The sequence below is a fragment of the Strix uralensis genome, chromosome 1 (genome assembly GCF_047716275.1).
Source record: "Strix uralensis isolate ZFMK-TIS-50842 chromosome 1, bStrUra1, whole genome shotgun sequence".
NCBI classification, from domain to species: domain Eukaryota; kingdom Metazoa; phylum Chordata; class Aves; order Strigiformes; family Strigidae; genus Strix; species Strix uralensis.
In genome coordinates, this window is record NC_133972.1 from 4537271 (window position 1) to 4549320 (window position 12050).

Sequence of the window (12050 nt, forward strand, 5' to 3'; positions counted from 1 at the left end):
CTACGGCGTTTTAGAAACTTGTGGCTCTTTTGTTCCAGTCGTTCCATGAATCATTTCTTACCCTTGTAACAATATATTAATTTCTTCACAGAATCTCTTAGTAAATATGAGATTCAGATAGCAAGACAATAATTTAGTAAGCATGTCTACAGTGCTCAAAAATATATATTAAAAAATGTTTCATCCTGTTTCAGCCAGTATTTTGCCCAAGTTTATTGCCTGTTATAATCTGGGCAGCACATACATTTCTCATACCCTCCAATAGCTAGCAAGTAATTTCCCATAAGCTTTCTCAAAAATGAGAGAAAATTGGGTAAAAGTTGTTGGGTGAAAGGGTATCTTTTTGCAGGGGCAAGTTATACAAGGTTCATTTAATTTTCAAGAGAGTCAGCAGCTACACAGGCTGCCTCGGGAACAAACCAACCTGCATTGCAGACACAGCTACGTGACAGCTGGAACTGGCATTTCTGAGAGCCAGGGAACACTGGCTTTCAGCTGGCAACAATTTTGGCGAGGTTTGCACTGAAAGCCACGGTACTCGAGAGTGGTTAAACTGTGGGAGTCAACCAAAGGCTGCTATCACCATGTGAGCCAAGTCAGGGGGAAATCTGCCCACCCACACTCTGTGTACTCTAACACACCGGACTAGCAACTCCAACTCCATTTTTAACCTGCTAGACCATGCTCCAGGGCAAGTTAGGGGCTTGATGTGCTAAGTTAACTCTGGTGTCAAGGTGTTACCCGTCTTAGGAAAACAGAGCAACACATCCTAAAGAACACAGACGTGAGTACAAGGCAAGAGAACAAAACCACCCTTAGGGATAGAGGCTAGGACCCTATCATGGTACACAACTGATAAAATAACTTGATGCTGCAGTTTTAAGAGTAATACAGTCATACCAGCCATCTCCATGGGTTTGAATACGGGCTGTGGTTCAAAGCACAGGTCTCTGTCATCCATTGTCCAGGAGTCATTGCGATCGAGAAATTCTTGGTAAGACAGCTTTTCATCCATGATTTCTCCTGGGAATGCTGAAATTAGAGAAGAAAATGACACAGTCAAAAGTGAAACATTAATCTAAAATATTTAAAATAGATTATTGCATGATATGACATTCAGAGGCCAACAGTTAACATGAACCATTAGCAAACTAGAGACCATGAACATCCATTTTTTACTGCTTTGATCCAACTCTTCAAATATAAGAAACAGAACAATGGGAATTTCTGCATCTCGATACGCATATAAGATCGAGAACAGACTCGCATGTCAGAGTGCTGTCCTGTTTTCAAATGCTGAATGATTTACACCAGCTCCTCACACTCATCTTAAGGATTTTTTTCATCAATGCATGATCTGTAATAACCCTGAGGCCCTGAACTTGTGACGCTGAGCAAAGAGTTGAAGCCTCAATACAGAAATGCTGAACACAACTTGCTCATCAGGTCACAATGGGGAAGAGGGGAAGCCAAAGCCCCTTCCCTCTCCTGCTCAGGCATGGACTTGTACGCCCTGAATCTGACCGTATTTACAAAAAAGTTAGGATCACTACAAACACAAAGTACCCATAAGATGGTTTTGCTCTCTATTTTACTAGGAAGACAAACTCCAAATCATTTAAGTGAATAACTTTTCCCTAAATATCTCAAAGGCCTTTATTTGTATATCTTATATCTTACATCTTACAATATTTCGCACTTAGGCCTAATCTTCCTCCAGTTTACAATAAAAGACAGTTCTCTGAACACATCAACACATCAAAGCCTGATGGTTTATATCTGACCACGGAAAACATTAATCTTTCTTTGCTGGCCTGTGTTAAAAACAACTGCACTGAGACTAACAGCCTTCAGCAGTTCGAGATGTTATAGTCAAGTATTTTATCACTGAAGCCTTACTAGGCACCTTTCACAGCCTATAAACGTCTCGCAGAAAAATGCATGGAAACAAAGAAGTTAGACTACATAAGATAAAACTACATAAGGTCTGTCACAAGGAATATTGAAAATATGCAGATCAGCCTTTTCCTGAAGTCCTTACAAAGCAGTTGGAAGATGTTTAGAAAAACAAAGCAAGCTGAGCTGTCAACTGAGACTCCAGCAGCAGCACTAGGACACGCCATGGGCTTCCCTCTTCCTCACCTTCTGTGCCTGTTTCGGGGGTTTTTTTGGTTGGAGGTTTTGGGTTTTTTCTAACATCTCCACTTTGCTCCAGCCTATTTATTCACTTCTCCCACTGTAGCACCTTGGGATGACCTAGTGGATAAGCAAGAGCCTGTAGCACCCCTGCACCCACGTCACAACACGCAGACGTATGAAACACTGACAACAGCCCCAGCTGCACCAACATCTTCATGAACAAGATGATTTCACCTCTGTCCTGGGAGGTTGGGACTTAAAGGCCCCCAAAAGTGCTGCAGGCCTCTTGGGGAGGGCGGTCCACCCCTGTGTATTGGGGGGAAGCTTTGGATATGAAGGGAACCGCGTCTCCACTGATCACTATTTTTAAACACTTCAACTTTAAATCACTTCAACAGAGAAACAAAAGCAGCAGCGAGTTGTAATGGCCAGGATGGGAAAAAGCACCAAGCCATCAAGTAAGTTCTCCTTGTAAATAAGAGATGTATCAATATGTACAGCATATGAAAGCTAGCTATAAATGAACTAATATTCATGAGGTTTGATTTACAGTTAAAATTCACACCGAAAAACCCTGAACTTTAGCTGTGTCAATACTGGCTACTCTACTGTAGCTCCCTCACAGCCTCAGCTGTTGCCCAGTCATTTCAGCTTTCAAACACATTTCCAGATCCTGTAGTTGTGCAAAAGAAACAGAAGTCGTACAGTTTTCAAACATGACAAATGCAGTGGAAGGGCTCAAAACAAATACCCAGATTTTTCTTCTAAGGAGACCTGAATTTGTCAACTCTTCTATCGACAACATTAAACTTTCAGACTGATTTCCATTTTCTTCTGGAAAGAAACACAGAAAATTTACACAAATTCCTTCTCTCATCCCCTAACGCGATATTCCGCACTCATTCGCCAATACATCTCGTTATGCTTTTAGTATTTTTACCTTCACTTGAGCTAACAGTACCACTTGCAAGATTGCAACTCAGGAAAGGAAACTGATTGTATGCCTCAAAAGATATCCCTGAAGACAACCCTTAATTCGGTGCAAAACTGCAGTTAATAAAAGCACCCAATGTTAACACACAGAAGGAACAGAAAGGAAGAAATTATTAAAAAACACAAGACTCTTATATAAAAGCAACAAGTGCTGTCTCTTCTAGGAGGCTGAGGTACAAATAGAGAATTCATAGCAAGGTGGAACAGAGATTCACAGAGAGATTGTAAAAATTTAATAATAATAAACAAGTGATTGAGAAAGAGTAAGATAAAAGAGGGCTTTTGTGGGGTGGGTGGGTTGTTTGTTTGTTTTACATCACCAAATAATGAAATGATACCAGTACAAATCAATCAGTGCTTCCAGCCATTTCATCAGAGATTTTATTTTTACAATAACGGGAGGCAATTCAATGAAGTTAGAAACATGTCAAAAATCTCAGATTAGTATATAAATACTACTTCTCATAATTAAACTCGGAGCTCAATGCCATACAGCATCCCTGGGGTCAAAAACTTTGCAAGGTCAGAGGGTACGACGATCTGCATATTCCTATTTTGAGTCATTAACAACAATACACTTTAGCAGGGACTTCAGAGATAATCCCTAGGAAAGGCAGAAGAGTTAATGAGCTTTAACTCCCTCCCAGGTGTTACATGAACCGTGGGGTGGCAGAGGGGACAGGGCACTGGGCGAGTGCTTCTCCTCCTAAATCTAGAGGGAGGCAGTGAGGGTGTCACCGGGTTTCAATTATCAGCAGCTCAGTTCCCTTGGCAGGAGGCAGGACACGGTCCCTGCCCACACCACCCCCCTGCCTGGCAGGGAACTGCTGCCGTCCCCAAGCTGCCTTTCAGCTGACCTGAACGGGGATGTCCCAGGTGTGCTCCACTTCCCAGGGGGCTGAGAAACGTCGTACCAGGCACGCTGTGCTGTGGATGCTGCGAGCAAAAAGGAATTGGATCTTCAAAGGGAAACATGACAGACCAGTCACAAGACTGCTCATGGCACCAGCGTTTGAACTTGGGTGTCCCACAAGAAACAACTGAACGAGTAACATGCTGGAAACATTTCTGGTTTTTTTTCCCTACTGAAATTCAAAATACAGAGAACGCTGCCTACCAGCTGCAGGTTGGGTACTAACACACCACGACAAGACAGGTACTAACTACGGGAAGCAATATTATCCTATAACAGAAGTTCACAACTGTAGAAGAGTTCCTATTCAGATCCAACTAAATAGAAATAAAATGCATTTATTTTTGCCCTTATATGCATTCTGAGGGCCAGAGAATGGGAATTCAAAGTATCATTCCAGTAAACACAAGATCTTTTAATACTTCGCTTCTGTGTAAACACCAAGAGAAAGCACTGAAGAACTCCTTTTGAATAATTTCGATATCTGACCATCAGCAGAGTTATTCCTACCTCTCGTGCTATAACCCTGCAGATGCTACATACATCCTAAAGCAGTGCTGATTTGGCAAGTGGATGCTGCTTTTCTGCCAGTGGCTTTTGGCTCCTATTCTGCTAAATGACTACATTTGACATGGTTGACTTCAGCAGAGAGGATACAGAAGCTTCCCAGGCCAAGCTTTACGACAGCTCTGCTTCTTCTACGCAAAGGACAGGGTATAACTACGTGCAAAAGCAAGCAGGAAAGGCGACACGTGAAGGCGATAACCCCCTCGTGTTCAGCAGAAAAATCAGCGTAGGCAATGCTGGCTGATCACAGAGTCTGAGGGTAGCTTAAAGGCTGACCATTTAAGCAAGAAATATTTTATTAAGACAGACAATGATCATTTAGATTTTAAAAGTACTTTGAAGATAAAGTGCCACTACGTGTGTCAAGAGACATTATTATTTATGATTATTTGTGGTGGAGAGTAGCAAAGGATTTAATTCTATTCTATTGTAAATTCTTCTGGACAGGAACCTGTCATTCGTTTGTCTATAAAACTCTATTTAAAGCAAAAAAAAAACAACCACCAAACCCAGGAGACACTAAATGTCCTTGTTAGTGTGAGGAAGAGGCCTGGGAGCAGTTCAGAAGATTTGACATGAAATTTCTCAATGATGACTAACTCATTTTTGGATTGGACCCACGCTAAGTCTGATCAGCTGTAGAGCACACACTGATTAAACTCTTAAATATTTTAACTAAATCTAGTTAGTACTAGACCTCAAATACATATTAGCATATTACTATTAATAATAGACCTTTACAGGGAAAGAACATAGAATTAGGGTCAAACAGGTAAACCAGAAGGAAAAACTACAGGTTTTGTGTTTTGTTTTAGCAGACGGGTTGCATTCATCCCTTTAACTAAAGAGGAGGGGAACCTCCCTCAACCACACACCTGGCTGGAAAAGCAATAAACAGGACAGTAAGGCAGCAGACAAAAAGAAGTGCAAAGGGAAACATTTACATGTGACATTAGATGAAATCAAACTCCTGTAACAGTTGAGCAAAACTACATTGGTATTTGCAAACCCTCAGTTCTAGCAAAAGCCCCAAAAGCCAGAGGAAAGGTGATTCAAAAGCAGCTGTGAATTGCCTCTGCCAAACCATCAGAAATATAAACCAAAGACTTGCATAGTTTTCATGTAATATTTTCATAACAGATGCTGCTATGAAAACCAAAGCCAAACCATTGCTTTCCAGCAGAAAACCAGAGGTAAGGAGGAATGGGGTTAGCTGCGCGAGGGGCCCGCAGGCAGGCTGACGCTGACCTTCGCTACGCGAGCGCCAGCAGCAATGCAAGCGGAGAGCAAAGACTGCTGTATCAAAATCAGCATGAGCAAACACTCCCTTGCTATTCCTGAAGTGGTTTGCAACGCTATTTACCATACAGCTATAAAGTGGACACTTCCAGCTTCTTTGTCGTCCCCAGCCCATCCCAACATTCGGTTCCTCCTTATTCAAGCAAACTTGGGGGGACACAAGAAACGTGATCTCAGAAACAGGGTCCCAAGGACTGCAGAAAAGAGAATTTTTCTGTTCCAAACCCAGTCCTGCAGACCCTCCCAAATCACACATGGGATCTACAAATAAAAGAAATAAAAGCAAACAAAAATGACCAGTCAAACTGTTATAACGATCAATCCTGAAAGCGCCTGTTAATACGTATCAGCAGCAGGTAATGTACTCAACACCAAATGTAAATTTGACAGATCCCACAGACCTGCAAAGTAATTTTAGCAAGTATTAAAGCTTGGTGATAGTTGAAAATCCGGTTATGACTGTTGATAATATAAACCAATGTAGGATTACAGCTTAGAAAGTCTTGATTAAAGAAAAAAATACCATTAACAACATACTTACAAAGCAAACTTGCTTCTGAAAGTAAAAATACAGTTCCCATGCAAGTAGCACCTTTGCTGAACTGATCCCACGGCAGGTTCCGGAGAAAGAGTACAAAACATTTAGTAGGGCTGCTGACAGTGTTGATTTGTTTGTTTTATCATCTGCTCTGCAATGATCAGCATGGTCACATAAGCCAATTCAGAAGCTAATCCATACAAAACAGCACTTCTGGCAACCTACATCACAGACGCTCCCAACATGGGCAGCCTGCTGTGCTCAGACCTCCAGAAGAAAAAAAAATAAAATTAAAAAATCTGTACCCACTAATGTGCAGGACACCATCGAGTGAACTTCCAGCAAGGAGCACTCTTAGTAGAGGATTACCATGATAAACCCTTTTCGCTGCAGGAGATGCTAATCTTGATAGGTGACTGACCAGATCTCCAGCTAGAGGTTAAGTACCTTCCCAATTAACGAGTCTGCAGCCGTGAGATGTCCCTGCCAGCACCAAGCCAAGCAAACAGAAAAAGAGAAGCTTAAGAGCTTCATTCCTATAGCCCGATCTTAAAGCTAATTTGCCCAGATCACTGCGTTGGTTCAGGATCTGAAACGGATGCCAAGTTTGCCTCAAACTGCCACCTAAGACCAACATTTTGCCAGTCGGCAGAACAAGCCATGCCCTGCAATGAATTCTCACCAACCTCAAAGGAAATGAAAGTCCACACCACCTCTGCAGGGTATGGTATACTACTACCTTTTAAAAGAAACTTTAAGAAGCATTGTTAGAAGGCAGGGGCTTGGTAACATGCAAATGTTTATATTCTGCATGTGATTTTGAGCTGTTTTGGTAGCACCTGGATCCTGTGCAAGGCGAGGCTCTGAGCGCTGGCCGCCACGGGCAATTACTAACACGAGCAACTTCTGATTCCCAGCATATGGATTCATGAGACTTATGTACACACCCAGAGGTACTACCTTCAATATGCTAACCAACGTTTATATAGGACGGCTGACGTGTGCAACAGCAGGGAAACACCCCTACACGCAGCCAAGACGACGTGGGTCCTCCTCCTTCCCTCACTCGGACGTTAACGCATTACTTAGGATAAGGGACGCAGAAGCCTCACCTGAAAGGTTACACGGTACCTCTTCAGAGATGCTCAGCGCTCTCTTTGTGCACGCTGGCTTCAGAGTAAACAGAGGACCTCGCAGGAATATCTTCTCAATGTTTTATTAGCAGTTTCATTATTTTGTAAAATAGAATATTGTCTATTTCAGTTCAGAGTGAAGGATCTTAAAATCACTGTAAATGAGTACTACAGACAAGCTTCACTCATGCCCAAAATCGAAGGGATAAACATAGACAAACAACAACATGGAAAAGGACGTAGACCAGCCTACCAAAGGAAGTTGTACATTTTTATCCAAGAGGATAAGAGCTCAAGATTAAAGAAGTTTTTGCATTTAATAAATATGTAAAGCACAAAGCTGGCAGCCTTGATGAAGAGGAATTTATCCAGACCAGAGCCAAACTGGTTGCTTTCTGCCCAGTGACATTCCTCTTATCAAACTGAAATACAGGCCACTCCATTTAAACTTTTTTTTTTTTTTTAATAAAAATCTGAGGGAAATTGAACACTGGACAGGTTGCCCAGAGAGGTTGTGGAGTCTCCATCCTCGAAGATAGCTCAAAACCCAGCTGGACAGAGCCCGAGCAGCCTCCTCTAGTCTCCCTGCTTTGAGCAGGGGGGTTGGACTCAAGATGTCAGAGGTCCCTTCCAGCTTCCTAAGCCTTTGCAGACACTTCAGATGCTGCTTTCGAAGAAAAAGACTTCTATCCTTGCAGAAGATAAAGGCTTAACTACCAGGAACTAGTGCTGGCTGAGATTACTCTAAATACTTTAATTTGCTGCAGTGAGATGCAACTTAAAATCCACCACTGAGTTAGATGGGAAAAAGAAAATCAGGAATATATTACAGGTCTTCAAGAAACCGCAGGGCATTTCAGATGGTGCTGACAAGTCAAGAAACATTTTATTGCTTTCTTTCTGAAATTCCATGCTGTTATATAATCCAGAATGCTAAAAAAGCTCAGTGCACACGACTGTCAGAACCAGTATCTCCTAACTGAAAAGATGCAAAGTCAGTAACTTCAAAGTTCAACACAAGGTTCACATTTTGCCTTTAAGAAAAAAAAAAAATGCAAAGAAAAAAAATAAATGCTGTTTTTACTGTTTATTGTATAGCTTTTTCCCCTCTTATTCTTCCTAAAAGAGAGATTCCCTTCAGCAGAGATTGCTTCATGAGAAATTGAAAGTAAGAACCAGAGATGCACAGAAAGCACACATCCCACCCTCAGCTCTAATTGCTCTACAGCGATGTTTGTTCTCATGCTCCTGCTTCCCGTTGGGAATGTCAGATGCTCAGGAAGTGAGTAATCTGTTAGCACATCTCAGATGTTATTGGAGAAGTCTCGCGGATCACTGACAACGTTCCCGACTGCCATGCAGGACAACTTCCACCAGATACTCTCTTTAAATTCCTACATCTAGAACTGCACTCAATGGACTACATTTTTTAATAACAGAGGCACTTGAAGGCCTAGTTCTAAACAAAAGGCTCTCTAAAGACTTACTTCCACAGCATTGTCATAGGTACACCTAAACAAAATAGCTCTACTTAGGAGAATTCTTTCACCCCTGAATTGTTACTCTGAGCAGGCACCTGTTTGGTGAATTAAGAGAATGCCACTTGTGTTTTCTGCAGGAAGATGAGAATTACAGGAATCCTGCCGGTGTCACCAGGCATTTTAAAGCTTCAGACACTTGAATCATGGTTGAATATTTTTACTTGCTGCTGTTCTTGAGCTTTTTGTTTTTTCTTATCTGAGATTTTGGAGAGCCAAGCGATACAACTAAGGCAAGTTTTACTGTTTCACTTGGGGTTCCTTCCTACAGCTCAGGGCCTTCTACACCTCCTTGGTAGTGAATATTTCATTCCAAATCCATTGAAAAAACCCACAAACCTGTTCAACAGGCCCAACACAAGACGCAGACAATAAGAGCACATGTCTACATATAGAAACCCCAAAGCAATAACGCCAAGACTGAGTCAGCAAAATCACTTCCCCATTCCCTGGCCTTGGTTACAGCCTCCCAGAGGAGAAGAATGTGCAAGAAGGTATCTGAACATCTTGACCAAGAGGCCTTGCCTAACATTTATGAAGTTGAAATAAGCAAAATTCTGAGGCAAAAGACTCAACAGCATGGGAACTACTGGCTCCTTATGGTGGGCATATGAGACCTGTCCAAAACCCAGTTTGCTGGCACCGGAGGGGAGCTCAAGAGATGTGAGAGAATCAGCCAGTTTCTCATCCCCCATCCTACCAACCTGGCCAGAGATCCTGAGCCCAGAGATCTCACACTGGTGAGTACATAGGTCTGTGAGTGAAAGTGATGCAAAAACAATCATGACTTTAAAAAAGTTTTGTTTAAAATAAGTATCACCTGCCCTTCCATAAAGTCTCACACTGATTTATGTTGCTTTAACATCCTACAAAAGCCTCCAAACTTCCAGAGCAATCTGGAAGCTGCCGGTGCTGCAACACTGCATGAGGAAGGAAGCCCTGAAGAGTTTTTGCAGTGGACTACAGCCCGTCCGTGCTCGGTACTACCCCGAGCAGGGAGAGCGTGTCCCTTATGCTGTCACCACAAGCCAGTGACACTGCAGTTTAGAGCAGAGAGCTGTGACCCAGAGCGCTGTCATCCCTTGTTCCGAGCAGGAAAAAGCTATTTCCCCTGAAAGGCCTGTTACCAAATTTAAACAGCTTTATACTGATTCAGGCAAATGCTCCAGTTCAAACACACAATTATAACTTCTTTCTGCGGGGTAGGGGGAGAGGCTGGAGCAGCATCTCAGACATGGCAGTGGCACATTTTGAGAAGACTGACCATGCTCCAGATTAATCCAGGGTCAAAAAACTGCACAGTGCTTCAGAGCAGAAGCCTTTGAGAAGAACAGAACAAGGTACCAGCATAAGGATTCATTCAGCAAAGGTCAGTGCTGACAGAAGCAAGGTACCAGCATAAGGATTCGTTCAGCAAAGGTCAGTGCTGAGCTTAAGTACACAAGCCTTTCAAACATGGATATACAGAGGCATGAATTGCCACCCTTGTGGGGTGCGAGGGCTTTGGTTTTCCAGGATTGGGAGTCCTCTTCCTCCAGGGCAAGTGAAGTAGCCTCTTGAACAGGGACACGGGTATCCCCTAAACCTCTGGAGATGTGGGTGGGGAAGGGTGAGAAAACAGAATCACAGAATCCTCCAGGTTGGAAAAGCCCTTGAAGCTCCTCCAGTCCAACCATTAACCTCACACTGACCGTTCTCAACTCCACCAGATCCCTCAGCGCTATGTAAAACCAAAAACTTATCCCCAGACATGCAACCCAGAAGTCTGGAAAATGAGCAGGATCTACAGATGCTGTGCATAAACAGCTGGTAACATGCAAGCCCTGCCCTTGAGACATGTGCTGCGACGTACCTCTCGGACATGCAGTGACCCCACGGAGCTGAGGAGCAGAGGATGCTCAGCAGCCAGAGGCCCAGGAACAACCTGCAGCCCAGCTGAGATGATGGGCCGCTCCCTGGGACACGTCATCGGGGACCCCGAGCTGCAGCCTGGATTGAGGCCAACAGCTAAAGAGGGTTCAGGGCACCATAAACACAGAAAAGCAGCGAATGCACAAGCTTCTGCCGTTCTGCAAGTCGGACTGGAACTTTCGAAGCACAGTGCCCTCCACCCCCAGGAAATCCAAGGGTAGATTTAAAAAAAAAAAAAAAATACCTGAGGCATAAAAAGCCAGTAAAATTCTTAAAGAAAATATCCCCTATATACCATCTGATGATGATTTAGTAACTTGTGTTGCGGAACTCCAACCTTCTCTAAGCTTTATCCTTCTGCATTGAGACTAGATCACATTTACCCAAACTACCACGAAAAATAAGCCTGCAAATTTCTCTTCAGCTAGACCAAAGTGCTTCTTTATCTTTAAGATCATAAGATACCACAGGATTTCTTCTTATCCCGTGCCCATACCAGACGGACCAACCAATTACTGTTCTCTTCATGAAAAATGTTTTATATTTGAGATGTCTTTTCACAGGTTGGTTAAACATCACATTCCCCAAGTCCCCAGACTGCCTTCCATTTGCCTGCTCAACAGACACTGGGCAGAGCTACCCAGCCAAGTCATCACCGAAAGCAACTGGAGCAGAATAACTTCCTCTACCTCCTCGCACAGAACACTCCTGTGGGGACCTGGGGGTATTAGTGGATGGAAAACTGACTGTGAGCCAGCAATGTGCGCTGGCAGCCCAGAAAGCCAACCGCGTGCTGGGCTGCACCCAGAGCAGTGTGGGCAGCAGGGCGAGGGGGGGGATTCTCCCCCTCTGCTCCGCTCTCCTGAGACTCCCCTGCACTGCTGGGTCCAGCTCTGGGGGCACCAACAGCAGAAGGACACGGACCTGCTCGAGCGGGGCCAGAGGAGGCCACAAAGATGCTCGGGGGGCTGGAGCACCCCCCTGTGAGGACACGCTGAGAGAGTTGGGGGGTTCAGCTG

General features: G+C 43.5%; 1 protein-coding gene across 15 annotated transcripts in view; it reads right to left on the reverse strand.

Moving 5' to 3' along the window:
- The window catches only part of MAP4 (microtubule associated protein 4), a 165284-nt gene that overhangs the window by 65028 nt on the left and 88206 nt on the right, over positions 1-12050 (reverse strand). For 14 of the 15 annotated variants that reach the window (XM_074875240.1, XM_074874877.1, XM_074874789.1 and 11 more), the window contains one exon: positions 901-1032. In XM_074875240.1, the coding sequence (XP_074731341.1) occupies positions 901-1032 (132 nt within the window). Of the gene's footprint in view, positions 1-900; positions 1033-6452; positions 6789-12050 lie in introns of those variants that run through there. The other variant, XM_074875606.1, reaches the window with a different exon arrangement.